Source organism: Amyelois transitella, chromosome 2, assembly GCF_032362555.1.
Source record: "Amyelois transitella isolate CPQ chromosome 2, ilAmyTran1.1, whole genome shotgun sequence".
NCBI lineage: Eukaryota > Metazoa > Arthropoda > Insecta > Lepidoptera > Pyralidae > Amyelois > Amyelois transitella.
Genome location: NC_083505.1, coordinates 9,415,785 through 9,434,938, shown reverse-complemented (window position 1 = coordinate 9,434,938; position 19,154 = coordinate 9,415,785). Strand labels below are relative to the sequence as shown.

Here is a 19,154-nt window from a genome sequence, read left to right as displayed (position 1 = left end):
TAATCACGTCTGCGAGGCGTCCCACCCTTGCGGGGTAGACAGAGCCAACAGTTTTGACTTTAAGATAGAATTGAGATTCAAATAGTGACAGGATGCTAGCCCATCGCCTAAAAGATGAATCCTAAGTTTATAAGCCTATCACTAAGTCGCTTTTTACGACATCCATGGGAAAGAGAAGGAGTGGTCCTATTCTCTTTTTTATTGTAGCTACACGGCACAGAAAGGAAAGTATTAGGTATAAACTTAAGTACTTATTATTAGGTAGTCGATACGCTAGCATCCTGTCATAGTCTAAATTCTCAATCCAGCCAAATTACGTATCAGTACCTCTATCATTTTCATTCACTTTTAGTGCCCGACTAGTAAGTTGACCTATAGTACACTGCATAGATGGAAATCAAGCTTAGATACGGAAGGCGGACGGCTGGTGAACATTTTTCTCACACTATTGCTGTTTTTGTTTATATATTTTCCCTAAAGTTGTATTCCTGTTACATAAAACCAATAATATAATAAAGTACTAAAAGTTTATGGAAATTAGAGCAGTGAGTCATTATAGTTTAGTGAGTGTGACTAATTAAAGTAGGCTAATACAATACGTACTCGATGAACCGTGTCATCATCAATGTGAATGGGCTGCAACCTTCTGATAACAGGTCACACACGTAAGTACCTAAATGATCGAAGGTGCCGAGAAGCCCGCCATACGAATTGATCTCGCGCAGACGCGCGCACGCGCACCTATCGAAGTAGAAAATAATAATCTTTCGTGAGTGAATAGTTTAATAAAAGTTGTACGTTTTTAATTATAGCTATACGCAGCCATTTTTCGCGGCAGTCAAATAATATCTGACAAATTTGCTTAAACTATTCGACCCAGAAGCAGAAGACCAAAGCGCAGCTTTTTAAAAAAATATTCACTACTCTGTATGTGATAAGTGTTAAGTGGTAAACAATCCGAGTATCGTGGTATTGATAGGATTTATGAATTTTGTGAATTATAACGGACTATGGGCGCAGTAAAGAGTAAGTTGGCGTCAGCTGCTGGGTGCTGTTATAGATGTGCCTGCTGCAAGAGCTTCAAGAGCGAGTCTTATGATCTCAGGGATCTGCCGAGACCTCCTCGATTGGACAGTTCAAATGGTAAGTTAAACATACTAGACTAATTTTGTTTAAAGGAGTCAGTAAAACTGTGTACATAGGAAAAGGTGAATATGGTTGCCACCATCTTTTTAAAATAAATTGGTAGCTTAATGTTCCCTTGATCGACTTTAACCATCTGAGGGTATAATAATAGCTGATTACCAGAAGGTATATGTTTTTTGGCTTACAGACCAGACCAGAAAAAGGTCAAGGAAGAATAAAATAGAAACCCGTTCTTTGAGATTACGTCAACTTATAAATATGCATGAAGATTAATAGCAAGGTGAAAGGCTTTTATTATTTATCAAATTTTTACGTATTGAATATTTGTTATTTAAATACTTATTTTAAGTTTTATTTGTAAATTAATTGATTTTTATTATTCATTAGACATGTTTTAAATTACACACGAAATACTTCCCTTCTTATTTAAATTCAAATTAGTCTTCAATGATAAATATATCTAAGGCGTACCTACCTAGTGAAATTGAAATTATCGTCAGTTACATCCGGATGAGTGATTGTTGAATAACAGAGCGTTAAATTAATTTTAGTTTATTAGGCAGAAACTTGGTATAAGTATGAAGGTACTTAGTTCGAACTAATACTTAGTGACGAGAGAGATTTTTATAAAATGTTGAAGTGACAATTTTTTATAGTACCTAGACATTCTAAACCTTAAGTTACTTTCAAAAATACAAAGTTTTACTCATTTTATATACATACATAAAATCACGCCTTTTTCACGGAGAGGTAGGTAGAGAGAACATCTTTTCACTTGCCAATATCTCTGCAAACGTCTTCAGCTTCATCCACATTCATAACTTTCTTCATGCAAGTTCATGCAAGCTTGACTTGACCTTTTGCCAGGACATCCTTAATTTTTAACTATAAAACCTATGCTAAGTCCTATCCAGATATAATTTCTCGCTGCGCACAATAACATAAATTCGTCCAGTACATGTTGAGTAAATTTTTCACAAATGAGTACATATAATATAGTGTGGTGCCCGGCACCAATAGAAAAAAGAATAAGACCACCCCATCTCTTTTCCATGGATGATGTAAAAGGCGACTAAGGGATAGGCTTATAATAAATAAACAAATTTCATTTATTTCAGACAACAAAGATCCATATACAATTTTCAATAAAATCAAATAGATAAAATTAAATCAAATCTTATAATAATAATAAACTTGGAATTCTTCTTTTAGGCGATGGGCTAGCAACCTGTCACTATTTGAATATCAGTCTTATCAAGACTGTTGGCTCTGTCTACCCTGCAAGGGATATAGACGCTATTATATGTATGTATGTATTATATAACTAACTAGACACTAAATGAGTGTGAGGAAGTAGGTTCTTATAGAGTGGAAAATGTAAATCAAAGAGCTATATCAGAAAATAGGTCGATGTTGCACAAAAGAAATAAACATTAACCTGAGATTTATATTCCATCATCTTAAGAAGTTGTTTCAAAAATAAATCCAGTTAATTTGACCGCCGTCGTCTGCGAAGTCAGAGTCTGTAATAAGCTTATGTTAATAAAAATTTAAGATAAAAAGATAGGTATATTTTTTATCGCATGTTCATAGAGAGTAATTACCTATATTTTGTTTGTCGTAAATGATATTTATAAAATACTGAATTTGACAAAATTTGGCAAAGAAAAAGAATTTGACGTTCAGTGTAAAGTTATTTTCTTAATGGAAATTATTACAAAAGAAAAACCTTAAGAAAAACTCTAGTCGAGAAAAAGAGTAGGTATTAACTTATCTACATTTTCTCTCAGTGCAAAATTGTAAATATTTAGTTATGAAATTAATAGGGTTGATATGAAGATCTGTTTTGGGTATTTTCATAATGCTAACAAATATAAATAAATATAAATAAAATATGAATTTAATGAAATCATGGAGGAGTAACTATAATCGACCCACGTCATGTGAGTAACTTATTAAAGACAGGCCATTTTTGGATTCAACAAGGTATTTCTTGATAAATTTTTTTATTTGGAACTAATAAAAACCTCTTCTTGATATTCCATTCCCACAAATTTTATAATTATGATGACCTAGTTTTCCCATGGAAAATTGTACGTGTTTGGCGTATATCCAGATTTGAGAACATTGGGACCGTGCAACTCAGTAACAATATTTATGTAAACTGGCTTATAAACTTAGCATGATATTGTTTTTTGTGGCATGATTTACGATAATATTGATTACCTACTTTAGCATGATCAAGTACAGATAAAAATATTGACCTATATCGAATCTACAATGTCATAATAAAAATATCAACGTATGATACCTTGCTGAAAGTTATGCAACATAACCTTATTTTTCATAATTACCTATTCTATAATAATGAAGAGTTTATAAAGTCGTTAAGAGCGCAGTCTTAGATGCTTATCATGATACGTCTATTGATCGATTTACCAAGACCTACATACCTAACAAATCTTCACACAAAACCATAATTATATACCTACGTGATGTTGCAATAATTAAATTTAAAAAAAAGAAAATATCAACTTTGACGGCCTCTGTGGCTCAGCGGTAGTACCTACGCTTGTCTGTGACACCGGAGGTCCTGGGTTCGAATCCCGGCCAGGGCATGATGAGAAAAGAACTTTTTCTGATTGTCCCGGTTCTTGGATGTTTATCTATATAAGTATTTATTATAAAATAATAGTATCGTTGAGTTAGTATCTCGTAAAACGAGTTTCGAACTTACTTCGACGCTAACTCAATGAGAGTAATTAGTCAAAAAAAAAAAAAAAATATCGTCGTTTACTGTTTACCTCAAAAATTGCAAAGCTAAAAAAATTTTGGATATCCGTGTTTAAGCTTAGATTGTTTGCCGAAAGATATACGACCTTTGACACTCTCCTATCTATGTATGTGACTAATTCATTCTTCTTATGAATATATAGGTACACTTTAACTAATAAAAAACAATAAGCTCTGATGATTCATTCAATGAATAATTACATACCTACACACATACAATCACGCCTTTTTCCCGGAGGGGTAGGCAGAGACTACATTTTTCCACTTGCCACGATCTCTGCATACTTCCTTCGCTTCACCCACATTCATAACTCTCTTCATGCAAGCTCCGTGGTTTCGGGTACTCTAATAATAATAACGATTATTTTTAGGCGTAGGGACATGACGACCCCATCGCCCTCTGTGGAAGGTTTTCCTAGTTTGGCAGCTGTGGAGGGGCTGTCCGTTAGCGTATCCCAATGGTTCATCAAGGGACAGATCTCCATAGCTGCAGCCATCTCACTTTAGAACAAAAGGTACCAAAGGGCCTCTTCATGTTGGCTTCAGCTCCATGAACGCCTCCCAAATGACCTTTATGGTCCCTATGGGCCCGTGCACATTTTACGTGTACCAACATAATAATGTGAATAGTTGCTTCATCATATTGAACGAGATCATATTAAAATACCTGTTTATGAGGGAGAATTCGGCATTTATTTAGAGCTCTAGTTAGGAGAAACGCAAAGTACAGGATTGTGCAACTGATTCTTCTTCCTCCTGGCATTAGTCTCGGTTGCATTCTCATCACTCTGGAGAGGACTCCGGGGTATGCCTTTGATCATGGATCTTGAATTGGGTGAGTCAGAATCTTGCGCAATTTTATTACTCCATTTACTGATTTTGTGTCAGTAGGTCTAATTGGCGTAGGTCAAATAATGATACGAAAGCTTAAATTTTAGCTTAAACTAGCTGTGCCCGCGACTTCGTCCGCGTGGAATAGTTATTTTGGGCATCATTGAAGGATGAGTAAATTTCCTCGTTTTTTTCACATTCTCCATTATTTCTTCGCTCCTTATAGTTGCAGCGTGATGTTATATAGCCTAAAGCCTTCCTCAATAAATGGTCTTCCTGAGATTAGCGCGTTCAAACAAACAAACTCTTCAGCTTTATAATATTATAGATTATATCAGAACGATATTGTGGTTCTATGTGTCTAATATATGGCAAATGTGTTTTAAACATTCAATGAAATCTTAAATATTTTATTTTTCGCTTTGGATCTAATGATATAAAACTGAATATGTACCTACTTGATTATCAATGTTAGAATTTTTCTAGGTAAGTAGGTATCCTTCTTTTTCAGGCTGAAAGATCTAATGATCGGATGATTGTAACACACCTATTATTTTTATTTTATTCTACTTGTATTAAAATTTTAATTTTAACCAGGCGTTTCATGACCGCCATAACATGCAATTACTTAACTATTGGTACCTACACTTGTTTCAACAAACAGATAGATACCTATTTGTAGCTTTATGTTTAGCCACTACAAATATTTTCAGTTACAACAAAAATAAACGAAATTTAGTAATATTATTAAACAATGTGAAGCGACACGCTCTTTGCTACTTTATCTTAAAAATCGTTTGTACTCTGTTAATTATTTCTCTTTGAATTGTCTAGATGATTTTTACAATAAATTAAAAGATAATAATAGTTTGTACTGTTAAGCTAACCGGTACACGGTTCAAAAACCGAGCATACTCTCAGTGCGGAGGAATGGTTTATGAGATATAGCCCGGCTGTGAGATGTTGTCACTCACTAGTCAAGGTGAACTAGCTGGCTTCATGCCTCCGGCTCTCGGCTGGTAAACAAAACACGCCATTGACCGCCTCGGTTTTCCGCATTGTACGACGTATTTCGTGACATCATTTCTGTGTTACATCTTACGAGGTTTTATGTCATCTTGCGGCCGCTTTTTCGCTAGTCATATCATGATAGCTAAATTAGGCACTAAGCGTTCAGCCCGTTCACGTGAGAATTTCGGAAATACCTTGTCTTAGAGCCTTTCCAGAGCACATAAGGAACCTTCATGTCATATTTATAGACCTAGCGAAATGTACTGTGCGTTGTCTCGCAGTCAGTCACTGAGTAACGGTAGAGTCTTATACATACTTATTTATTTTGGTACGCATCTAATATATCATTTCTGTATAACCCGAAGTCAGATTTTGAAATCTGACCAAAATCGGTCGAACAGTTTTGCTAAAACAGAAGGCGTCTGGTCACTTACTAGAACCAAGTACTGTTTGGCTCAAATAGTGCACAAAGTACTTACATTATAGATTTGACAAGATAATTTGCAGGTAAAGTAAAGTAAATTGAAAGCTTAATTTTGGTTTTGTAACCTGAATGCTGTTTCAATGATCAAGCCTTTATTTTTAGATTATTTTTCTTTGGATAAAGTTTACATTAAACTAAAAGTTTATTAAGAGTTGTTATTTTCTTTTCATTTGACTAAATACAGTTTGTAATATTTGGGGATATACGTTTATAGTTTAAATAGTTTATATACATTTTGGTACATCCAAAGTTAAAGAACGTTAGTAAAATTAACTGTACCTACACGGAAGTAAAAAACGACGAGTTAATTATTGCCACAATTCACGCGTAGAACGCAGAAATCCCTTGAGAAGTCTTTGAAATCGAGACCGTTCGTATACAATTAGAATATTAATTTATTTTGAAAGAACGCATGACAAAACTGCGTAACTGAAACTGCTTGAAATATGTCAGAAATAATAAAAATAGAAAATAATAATTATGTAAGTTGTATCTTCCAATAGAAATCTGAATAATTTATTTAGAATTCTATGTTATTGACTTTATCTCCTTGTCTATAATTACACAATTTACAACAATTACTCATGTGCAGTCAATGGATTGATACTTAACTCGCATTTGTTAAGATAGCTTATTTAAATATAATTTGTTGTTGTAGAAGATAGTTATAATATTAGTTTAAAAACTAATAATAAAATTTATAAGAAAAAAATATATTACAGGTACTTACTTCAATATTAACGTACGAGCATGTAAAGCTTTTCGGTAAATGGGTACTTTTTATTTCGAAACTTCCACGAGTTTAATGCCCCGGGTAAAAACTATGTTACATACGAATGTGCTATGGTGCTTTTTATTGCTCAATTAATCAGAGATATTACTGTTTCTATAGTAGTTTACAATAATTAATCAAATGCACGAGCATCTGCATTGATGGCAACGAGGATAACCATAATAGGTGTTAGCCCACGTTGTAACCGTCTATGGATTGTGTGGGAAAATTAAATGTTCTTCATATGAAACCATTAACGGTATAGAACGTCTCTGCCTACACAGTCACAGGTAATAAAAACCAAATGAGAATCAGACTTCTAGAATCCTAGAATGTTTGTATATTGTACGGTCTTCACTGACAGTTCCGGTTTACAATTCATTATTTCTTTCTCTGGTCCTGGGTGCGATACCCAACGCGGGCAAATATTTTTTTACCTACTTCCACAGAAATGGTGTATGTGTTGTCCATACCAATCAATCAAAGCTAGAGCTTACATTAAGCCGTATCATCCCCATACCTCATTATTCCCGAATAGGTAGGCAGAGATTAGGTACATCTTTCTACGTGCCACAATTCCCGTATGCTTAATTAAGTTTTATTCAGTGATCAAGTTTTTCGTGGAATCTTCGTTTATATATTATATACTAGACCTGACTTTTCACCAGAACATCCTCGAATTGCGTGTAACTCATATTGATTGTCCGTATCATTGGCCAGTAGGTATAATTTAATAAGATCTATATAGGACGGAAGGTTAATTGATGTTAATAGAGACGACAAAATTATTATGTTAGGTACTGGTTTTGTTTCCTTGTCACATCCATTGTTGACTATTTACTATGCACTGAATCACAAAATAAATCTAAGTACCAAACTGATAATTTGACGCAAAAGTTGTAAACTTTATGTGACTGAACAATCTATTTTCTCAATCGTGATCACAACTTTGGCCCATTGATTAGATATATGACTAATATGGTCCAACCTTGGATTTGTCAATGAATATAGATTCGTTTCTTGGTAACGGGATGTAGCGTTTCGTCTTGTTGACTCAATGACATCATCGCTTGTGGTGGTATAGCTTGGCAGCCGAGCCTGGACACCACAGTCGTCTGCGGCATGCAAAAAGAACGGCACGTTTTCTAACACCGCAGGAAATTGAAAAGTAACGCGATGATATTTTTGAGAAAGTTACGGCAGTTTGTTTGAGAAATTATTCAAGTAGTTGAATATTTTAAGGAAAAATGGAATATTTTAAGAACTTGTGGAGGCATTATTTTGGAAGGCGTCATAAATATATTATCGTGCCATTTCAACCAGGTATTTTCATAATTAAGTTTAATAAGTTTCGTATGTGTATTTTACGATTTAATTGTAATAAGATTCGATGTTTGATCCTATTATTAATAATAATCATATCAAACATCGAATCTTATTACAAAGGTGAATGTTTTACTTTTTTTACGATTAAAATATTAATAAAAAATAATGAACACAGGTAACCTATTTCAGTTTGTTTATAAGTCTGGTGATCCTTTACGGTTGATAAAAATTACAGTTAAACCCCATACTATTATTTCTTAATTTAATGATTGGTAATTGTAAATTCAGTGTTCGATCATTTGGCGGGCATCCAACTATAGAGCTGCGAAAATTTTGAGTAATGACGAATATACCACGATTCTCATTGAATAGTTTGATTAGCACTTATGTGTCCAAGGTGAATCAGTTGCCGTTTTGAATTTCATTATTCAGTTTGAAATGTTATACATAGTGTAAATGAAATTCATATAAAACTAGGTTTTACTTTCATGAGATACATTTGTGTTTTCTTAAGTTTTATTTTACTAGGACAAACCTATAATATAGATAAAACAAGAACTCATCAATTTTATAGGGCTTTTAATAAAATCTATGAATGTTTTACGTTTTAGGACCACATTGACTATCTAAGTATATAGTCAATACAAGTACTGCAGGATAAATAATACTTATTATGTACTGTAGTTATACTATAAGTAGGTACATACTTCAATTATAATAAGGTGACTTCGCCTACATGAACGACTACCTGTTTAATGTTATCTTGCTGTGCATTAGTTAAGTAGGTACCTACCTACTTTTCTTCCAGTGTAACAAAGTCAATAAAATATTCTTTTTTGAATGGGATCTTCTTTTGGCGAACAGCAAGCAACTTATGACTATATCTGAATATTTGATAGGACACTCTCAGTCTATCTCATATCTCTCTCTATCTATTTCACATTGAAAAGTACCCTTCTTGATTTTCAACGTATCATTGATTAGAATAAAAATAAACGGTTTTTTCTAAACCTACTCTTTATTTAAATAATTACAAAGAGTATTCGCCTCCTTGCTACTGCATCATACCCTAATTTAATTATTTATTATTATTCAGATGTCATCGATGGCACCAGAAAAGGCGTCCTCGCTATCCAAGGCATCGACTTTTGCAATGATACGAACGGCGAGAATCATCACACCAGCAAGTTTAACCTCATGACGAGGACTGTCGACAGATGTCTGGTAGTGCGACGAGGTCAGGCGTTCAAGTTGGATCTGCTTCTGAACCGGCCATACGATCCCGATAGAGATGCCGTCTCCTTCATTTTCTATGTAGCAGGTAGGTACTAAGGTCGATAGATCTTTCTTTTTTATTCGTTGAAACAAGAATGGTCCAAAAGCGGTGTAAAATATTCAGGTGTATTCTTAAAGTATTCATAAATGGAAATTTATAAATGTTTGATGTCTGTTATTTTTTTATTTATTTTTTCCATGTAGATGTAGAAAAACGTGGACCATCTGATGACACATCAGCAGCTGTTCCATTACTTGAGAAGGGAACGGAAACTTTGGGAGCATGGACTGCAGTGTACGAAGGCCAAATGGATTCTCACCTGATGGTGGCGGTGACGCCCGCTGCAGACTGTATCGTAGCTGCTTGGCGTCTTGACATCGACACTAGGCTAGCCGATGGAGGATCATTAAGCTACACTCATCCTCAGCCTATATATGTACTGTTCAATCCTTGGTGCTTAAATGACAGCGTTTATATGCCAGGTAATCTATCTCTCAGTGGGTCACTACAGATTATTGAAAGTTTATTATTATATTGTCATCCTGTGGAAACGAGACGAGCACTGTATGAAGAGACATACGAGTATGATGAATGCGGATGGAACGAAAGTAATATGCAGAGATCGTGGAAAGTGAAAAGATATAGTCTCGGCCTGCCTCTCCGGGAAAGAGGCGTGCTTTCTTGTGTGTTGTATTTTCGTTTTTTTTTTTTAAATTGGAAATTATACATTTTAGGTCACAGCCACCGCGAGGAGTATATTCAGGAAGATGGTGGATTAATGTTTAGAGGTGTGTACAATCGGATCAAGCCTACTCCATGGAATTATGCACAGTATGAGAAGGATATCTTAGATTGTTCTCTTTATCTAGTCAGAGAGATTGGAAAAGTAAGTTATTAAACTTTTGACGTTCCCGTTTTCACTAGCCTTATGTTATTTTATTAAGATTTGGTTTCGCTATAGCTACTTCTGTACTATAGCGAAATCTAATCTTCTGAGGTATTTGACCTGTATCTCTTAAAGGTTCGTCCGTGTCCATATTTCCATCCTGTTTTTGGTTTAATGTCTGAAGTATTTAGATTCAAAATGAAAAGTAACCAACCAAATTAAAATTTTATGACAAATCGTTACTCTGAATTAAATTATTTACCAAAATTTTTCAGGTTAAAGGGCGGGCTCGAAGCGATCCTATCAGAACAGTGCGGGCTCTTTCGGCTGCTGTAAACGTTCAGGATGACAATGGAGTGTTGTTTGGAAACTGGGCCAAAGATCTCAGTGACTACAGCGGAGGGACTCATCCGCTGAAGTGGGTGGGGTCGTTGATGATATTACAGAAGTATTACGAAAAGAAAAAACCGGTAAAATATGCCCAGTGTTGGGTCTATGCCGGAGTATTAACCACAGGTTGGTATATTAACAACCGTTTATAAGATGGGTAAGGTCTAGGTGAATTGCAGAAGTTTAAATCAATGGTCCATATAATAATTATACAATTATACAAATATATCTGTTTGTATTATTATTATATGGACCATTAATTTAAACTTCTATTACTAGGTACTTGGATTATAAAATTTAAATGACTTTTTTGCTTATTTGTTTGATAAAATTTGGTAAGTACAGTGATAAATTAGACCGTTAGAAAGAACAAAAGATCATATTTTAGGTGAACAGTCTCGGCAACTACTAAACTAGCTTCTAGTTCCACTATTTATATAAAATGACGTCTTAAAGCGTAGGTGAAAGAACATGACATTCATTAACTTGCCTTGTTATAGTATGTCGAATATCTGATGTTTTCCATTTATCAATGGAAGTAATTAGCATGCCAGTTTCTAAATAATAGTGCCTACGCATGTCTGAAGGTGGTCATCCAACCCAACCAAATAGATAAATAAAAGAAGTTTTAAAAGGTTATGGGAGCTAATGAACCCCAATTATTTACCATTTGTATATATCGGGTGTAGAGAAAATCCTACTCACCAATTATACACAAACAGTTTAATGATACCTATTTACATATCTGCTTGTGAATAATGCCTGAGGGCTAATTTGAACGGGACTTCCCTGACAGTTGAAGTTAGACATAATGGTATCTATACGAATTCTTTACTTTCAATGATTTTTTAAAATAATACTTTAATAATACTATTTCAGGTCATTAAAAAATACAACACAGTACAGTACACAGTTGAAGACACAATGGCCTACGAATCCTTTACTTTCGATTAAATTTTAAGGCAATACAGGCGATAAAACATTACGTACAAAATTACCGAGTATTGCGGAATACATCAATACGCGGCGATAATTATCTGTCATCAGATAGACAGTATGCCTGTGTGTTTTCTTGTGTGGTGTATACCTTAACCTGGATTCCTCCCCCTGCTTTTGATAATGTCACTTCAGCTTGTTTATTTTTAATTAAGTAGGAAGTAGATATAACTGTAATATTGTCACTAGTTTGCAGGGCGCTGGGCATCCCATGCAGGCCGGTGACAGGGTTTGATGCTGCTCATGACAGCCAAGGTAGTCTGACCATCGACATTATCAAGGATGAAGAAGGAAACACCCTGGAGGAGTTCACCAGGGATTCCGTGTGGAATTACCATGTTTGGAACGAGGTGAGCTATTTCTATTGTATGCGACGGCGGGCGTCGAATTTCTCCCGTTACTTCAAATTTATTAGTCTATTACATAATTTTCTTGTAGTTATTCCATTCGCGAAATTCTGAATCGAGCCGTAGCTCAGGGAAAGTTTTTGTTTCATGACACAACTTATTATGACTATTGTCTTAAATCTGCCTGTATTATTTATAATACATTCGATAGGTAACAAATCTTCCGTCAAACATGCATTTACCTACCTAACTCGTAAATGCATATTTGACGGATGATTTAAGACAATAGTTGAAAATTGTTTTTAGATCCACAACAGTTAACATGGCAACCCAATCCAACAACCGAGGTCAGCTTCATCACATTCGCACATTTTGTTTGTTTTTATCTCAGGCATCTAGTTTGTTTTACACTCGAATTCTAGGCATGCAAACATTTGGTATTGTTACATCTGGTTATTACAAATCGTATTTCTGTCGTGATATGTAGATTAGCAGAACTATAAATAGTTTCCGCGTCTTAGTCATAAACTCTACGCTGAGAGTAACCAATTTCGATATCAAATACTCAGAATAACTCAGGTTATGAGTTCAGATTTGGTCTTGAACACATGTTTATGATTTGGCATTGAGCAACAATGAACGAAGTATGTAGGCGGGCCACCTTGTGCAGCACATTTCTTTAAAAAATGTTTGTAAGTATACACAAGTCAGCTTACTATTATTCCAAAAAATCATATGAAAAAGTAATTATGATATCGACTATATCTACTAAGGCCCTGCTTAGGAAAAAACCTAAATATGTCAATGTTGTGTTTATTTCCTAAAGGCTTTTAATAAAAGTTATTTTTTTCATCGCAGGTTTGGATGGAACGTCCCGACCTGGGTTCAGATTACGGTGGTTGGCAAGCTATCGACGCTACTCCTCAGGAGACTTCGGAAGACATGTACCGGTGTGGACCCTCATCTCTTCGAGCGGTCAGGGACGGTGAACTTCAGAGACCTTACGATACTGGCTACGTGTTCGCACAGGTCAACGCTGATAAGGTAATTTCGCTTTTACTGAGTTAAACGTAACAGAGTCTTATCAAAAGTGATTTCCATTTAATGATTACTTATAGGGCATAGTAAAACTTAAAGTTTTTCTGTTTGGTCAGCTGGTAGACTGGTAGAGAATGCAAAACGGTAATAAGTTCGTTCTTTGTACTTACAGTTTTTTTTGCAATAAAATGTTAAATAAATAAATAGTACATCTCTTTATAGTTGATTTTGTGAATCAAATTAGTCCGTTTAGTGCTTGATTAACGATAGAATACCAAATTTATTCCGTGTTTTTTTTTCATAAAATTTCAGATTTTATGGAAATATTCAGGGGAAATTCAACCATTGAAACTGTTGGCAAGAGATACAACATCTATTGGACAAAATATTTCAACAAAATCTATCGGGAAAATGGACAGAGAGGTAATTATTGCATTTTTTAACTTACACGTGGCGTATATTTTCAAAGACAACAAGGCAGCATTAGCCTACTCAACTCGGCTACGCAAATATCCTAGTAAGAAGTAGTATCCATATTAAAACAACAGGCACCACAGCTGTGTATTTTTCGGCGCCTGAATATAAATTTATTCAGGTATTTTAAAAGCTATGAAGTTTTTAATATTTAATTATCACGGAATTAAACAATAATCCCAACTCATATTGTAAATGCGAAAGTAAGTTTATTTGTAACCTGTGCATCTACTGATTTAATCTAGGTACTTTTTACAATAATTCAGAGTCTGCAGAAGGACATGTGGTACCTTTCATCTCGATATAAACGTTACGGACCGACTATATGTGACGTGACTAAATATAGTATTGAGACTATAGTTCCCATGGGATTTGCGAAAAACCTAAATTATTTTGTAGGTGGCGTAAAATTTGTTGGTTTTTGTAGATGGCGCTAAAAGCTAGTAGTAGCTAGTATTTATACAGTAGATCCGTTTCTCTTTTCGCGCAGTTACAAAAGTCAATCATATATTCATTCCTATGATGGGAGTAGATCAGTTTTTTTTACTCTAGGCTTTAAGTACAGCAAAATAATTATAGTAAAGCGAATGAAAATTATTATCAGGGAAGCAATAACTATGTCGTTAGACTATGCAGCAATAGAATTTATTACTAACGAGTATCATATGTGATTACAATTTCCAGGACATCACAAGTCTATACAAATATCCCGAGAGGACGTGGGAAGAGCGAGTAACGATGGAAAAGGCGTTGCGGAAGTCGCAAAGCATCTTCGCTCGATATTACCTCAATGACGCATTCAATGACATTGTTTTCGATTTCGAACTAAGGGATGACATAAAGATCGGTCAGGACTTCAATGTTGTAAGTATTTTTCACATATTACGTTTGTGTAAGTAGTTGTAGATGCCGTGTGGTTATGTGTACTTGAGAATAGAACCACTCCCTCTTCCCGTTGCTGTAAAAAGCAGCCAAAGAAATAGGCGCATATTCAACTGGTGCAAGTTTCTATGCTAGTTTTTTAGCGAAGAGAAAACATGTGCCAGTAGTTTCTCTTCGCGTTCAGATTGTAAAATTCAACTAAGGGAAAGACTTATAAACTTAAGACTCTTCTTTTAAGCTTGCTAGCCCAACCAGGTTGCTACCTGTTACTATTAGAATCACAATTCCTGTATTAAGCGAGTGGCCTTCCAGTCTTTTCGAGATTGTTGATTCTGTCTACCCATAAGGAAAAACAACATGATTATACCTATGTATGTTTGTATCCCAGTAGGTATTCTTAGCTGTTTCAGGAACTCAATATCTGATTAAATTATTTCAATAACTATAACGCTCTTAATTTTTACAGATTTTGCATATAAAGAATCGATCGTCAGAAGAACAGCATCAAGTCAAGGGAACCCTGAGGGTGGACACAGTCACGTACACGGGGGTAACAGGGGATGGGGTGAAGAGGTACGAGTTCGACGTTAAGGTCGCACCAATAGCGAAGGAAGAAGTGAAAATGCTTGTGACCTTCGACGACTATTACTCAAAACTGGTTGATCAGGTGAGAATTAAAAAAGAATAAGTCATTTTTATCTTTATTTTATGTAGAGTCGGTCTTTCTGCCTTATTTGCTTTATCGTGTGTGATATCTAAGTTTGTAGTTTACCTTAATTTTTTTGATCCATGACGCTCGTAGATTCTCAACATATTTAAACGGTTACTTGTAAAATATCAACAACCCCGAAACATCGTCATGATAAAACACAACTGACGTATGAATAGATCAACATTGTTGAACCTAAATTGCTATGGGTTGATTTTCTAAAAACTATTTGACTAATAAAAAGAAATAAAATAAACAATGAGAAACAAAACTGTGACTTTATCGTCAATTCATCAATCTCTACTGACATTGTTTACTTATTTTCAGGCATCATTCAACATTGCTTGCCTAGCGTCGATAGTTGACAAAAACTTCGACTATTTCGCGCAAGATGACTTCAGAGTGCGAAACCCAGACATCAAGATTGTGATCGACGGGAAACCTGTCTCTAAGAAGGAATTCACGGTCACCGTGAAGGTGGAAAACCCTCTGCCTATCCCGTTGAAGAGTGGCAAATTTTATATTCAGGGACCTGGCTTGGATAAGCAACTTAAGATAGAGTTAGACGAGGTAAGCTTTTGATTTTTATTGTCAATATATATAATAAAGGGATTTTTCCAGACCTTCATACCTAGTTTAGGCTTAGGTGAGAGCTATGCATGTATTTATAGACAAAATGATCAAAAGCCTCTTCTTAGATTCTTTTATTAAATATAAAGATTTAATTTTGAAAATAGAATAGACACTACTTAACAATCACATACCGAAACTAATACAAATAAACAAATTAAACAATTACATATCGAAATAGTGGTATTGAGATAACATTGCTAAGCAAAAACTACGAAATCATCATTTAATTACATAAAAAAACATTAAACATTTTCAGAATGTCGCCCCTGGAGCCTTCGCAAAAGCCGAATTTAAGCTGACACCTCCGTGGGCTGGGCGTCACCAGATCTCAGCTAAGTTCAGCTCCAAAGAGATGAAGGATGTAGACGGATTCCTATCATTCATTGTTGCCATGCCGCCAGAGACAAACGGATACTCCACAGAGACTAATGAGAGTCACCAAATATAAATACCTACTGTCATATTATATCAATTGGAAATACATAGTTACTTTATGTATATGTACATTTCTATCTGGAACAAGAATGTTAAAATCAGTGATGATTTGTGTGGAAAAACTTTACAACATAGTACATAAAATCACCACGCCTCTTTACCGGAGGGGTAGGCAGATACTAGATTTGCTACGATCTCTGCATACTTCTTTCGCTATAATGTAACAACTTATATTTTTAAATGGCAATTTTAAATGCGACCAAAAAGTGTACTTCTGAAAAGGTAAATTTAACTACTTAAAGTTTATACCTACTTAAAACCTAATTTACAGCATTGTTAATAATGAAATAAATCTTGTAACAGGTATGTAATATTTTTCTGAATACAAGAAATGTTATGTGACGACTACCTACAGTGGACGCCTAGTTAGTACAACAATTTGATTTCTGTATAATATTTATGACTACAATATTTACTACGATATTTTTAAATAATAGCTACAGATGTTCAGTTTATGTAAAGTGTAGTTTTAAGCTATCCTTAGATATTTATTGTTTTAGAAGATAACATTAATGTTAAGATATTAAGAGCAATAATAATGTAACTATAAAAAACTAAATATATTTAAAAAAGTAAAAAATACAGAACCTGAGTAATACTTCGTTGATTATATACCTAATAAATTATTTAATTAATTCAACTGAAGAGAAGCGCTAAAATATTGAAGAAACAATAAGCTAAGCTCTATTTTCTATGTAGGTGCCTATATAATTTTAATCTTGATTATATGAGATCAGGAACTTCAGGGTTATCAACGAATTCCGGTGAAGGTTGTTTTTCTCCAAGTTGAATCCTAGGGTCTATATAGACTGGCTTGGTGACTGTTTTATTCATTTTTGTAAAATCCAGAATATTGTCAGCTGGCCCTATTTCTAAATATTCTCTTTTGGTCTGATCCGTATTTATTTGACAATCCTTTGGGGTGTGATCCGATATAAATGGAGCTTTTCTCACACTGAGAGTCTTAGGGTTCTTTATAACCACGTTTGTCTTTGGCATGGTGACTAGTAAGTGCCCCGTTGTTTGCGAGCGCTGTGCAGTTGAGTTAGTAGTGTCAACTTCTTCCGGTAGATGGAGTTGGAATATTTTGCCTCTAATCAGCACCCGGACATAATTGGGCTGAACATCAACATCTACCAAACTTGTATCTAAGTGTTTATAAACAGCTAAATCTAATACATATTTATCAAGTTCCATATCATTGAACGTAAAGTCTATTTTCGCCTGATTAATATTAAAGGGTCTACCATCTGAAGCGAAAAACTTAAATTGCCGTTTCTCCTCCTCTTTTATTTCAGGTTCATAGCTTTTAAGCTTTAGTTGACGCATTTTTTCTATTTCATGACGAACTTCAGGTGCATGTTCACATTTCTCAGCCCAAAATTTCTTATTTCGTTCATCAGGATCCATATTTTTGTACTCATTTTCCCATTTATCCGAAATATCTCGTTCAAGTCGAGATTTTTGTTTCCTTCGCTGATGTCTGTAATTTTCTTGTTCAAATAAAATATCAGATTTAATAATTTTTATGTTTTGTAATGCTTTTATTCTATCAGATCTTTCAATATCTTTGCCATCAAGACTTGTAAGTTGTGGTAACGTTCCAATAATAAAATCCCTATAGTTATCATAATCAGTGCAAGGGTTTCCAGTTAGATATAAGTTTTCTAAATTATAATTGTCTACTAGATTCTCCACACTTACTATTTCCCCAATGAAATTCAAAGTTAGATCTAACTTTTGCAATGATTCACATCTTTCCAGATTTTCTATAATTTCTATGTTATTTAAAGCCAAATTAAGATATGTCAAGTTCTTTAACTTATTAAGATTTTCTATTTTAGCTATTAAATTACTTTGCATCAAAAGAATTTTCAGTTTCGGACACCAGTCTTGTATGAACTCGATTTTCTCAATGTTCTCTTGGTGAAGTGAAATTTCTTCTAAGGGACCGAGAAGTCTATCATGATGTTCTGCTTTATTTCGCACCATCTGCACAGTTATTCTCACCATTATTACGAAGAAAATAAAAATTACTATATGATCCTGACCAAATTAAGCAACGTCAAGTTGTAACAAATAAAAATCATAACAACGGTTGCCAAAGCGAATATAAACAGATTCATTGGTTGCTAAGGTACTATTTACAATCTACCTATAAGGAGCCACTAACCCTTCTGTACGACCACGACCACTCTGACAAGAGTGTAACGCATAAGAAGAATAAGGAGAAATCGGAAGAGTTAAATCTTAAATGATGGGTTAATTTTGTTGGATAGAAGTTCAAAGCAAAAGTGCTAGTAATTGAAATACTTATTGGGTTTGAGATTTATATTAGATTAATCTTTTGTTACGTGACCATTTAATTTTTATTGAAGAAAAATATAATTTTACAGTTAATTTGAAATTTATTCTGTTCATCATATCATGCAGTAATTCTTTATTAGGAAGTAGGGATCAAGACCATTGGTAGAATCCAACAAGATGTTCAGGTTATCTTTCCATCTCGACGGTTGGTAATCCGTCATTTAACATTCCATCGGTGGCACCGACTCCGCTCCACTCAAGCGTACTAAATTAATATCGCCGTGATGTAGAGGGTATTAAAATATTTTAAACGACGCCATTTATAATGTGACGCTCAGATATCAAGTCGCAAGAGCGC

The 19,154-nt window shown here is 34.6% G+C and overlaps 2 protein-coding genes across 3 annotated transcripts; one reads left to right on the top strand and one right to left on the bottom strand.

Annotated features, from left to right (window-relative positions):
• The first annotated feature begins 722 nt into the window (after window positions 1-722).
• On the top strand, window positions 723-17,088 carry LOC106129058 (annulin). Of its 2 annotated transcripts, none has more exons than XM_013327498.2 (12): window positions 723-1,143; window positions 9,460-9,684; window positions 9,843-10,121; window positions 10,374-10,525; window positions 10,801-11,041; window positions 12,101-12,261; window positions 13,117-13,302; window positions 13,609-13,719; window positions 14,455-14,634; window positions 15,119-15,319; window positions 15,689-15,931; window positions 16,251-17,088. In XM_013327498.2, exons 1-12 carry the CDS (start codon window positions 1,011-1,013, stop codon window positions 16,440-16,442), a joined length of 2,304 nt encoding a protein of 767 aa, XP_013182952.2. In that variant the 5' UTR covers window positions 723-1,010; the 3' UTR covers window positions 16,443-17,088. The 2 variants fall into 2 exon arrangements, with proteins under 2 accessions (XP_013182952.2, XP_013182953.2); XM_013327499.2 differs by lacking the exon at window positions 723-1,143 and adding an exon at window positions 8,171-8,360.
• Window positions 17,089-17,184: 96 nt separating this feature from the next.
• LOC106129059 (protein tilB) lies at window positions 17,185-18,502 on the bottom strand. The gene has a single exon (XM_013327500.2). It carries the CDS (start codon window positions 18,500-18,502, stop codon window positions 17,213-17,215), a length of 1,290 nt encoding a protein of 429 aa, XP_013182954.1. The 3' UTR covers window positions 17,185-17,212.
• Between the last annotated feature and the right edge of the window lie 652 nt (window positions 18,503-19,154).

Coding starts and splice junctions, on each gene's coding strand:
- LOC106129058 (XM_013327498.2), top strand. CDS start 1,011: ATGGGCGCAGTAAAGAGTAAGTTGGCGTCAGCTGCTGGGTGCTGTTAT. Junction 9,685..9,842: donor CTTCATTTTCTATGTAGCAG/GTAGGTACTAAG, acceptor TTTTCCATGTAG/ATGTAGAAAAACGTGGACCA. Junction 10,122..10,373: donor TGACAGCGTTTATATGCCAG/GTAATCTATCTC, acceptor TATACATTTTAG/GTCACAGCCACCGCGAGGAG.
- LOC106129059 (XM_013327500.2), bottom strand. CDS start 18,502: ATGGTGAGAATAACTGTGCAGATGGTGCGAAATAAAGCAGAACATCAT.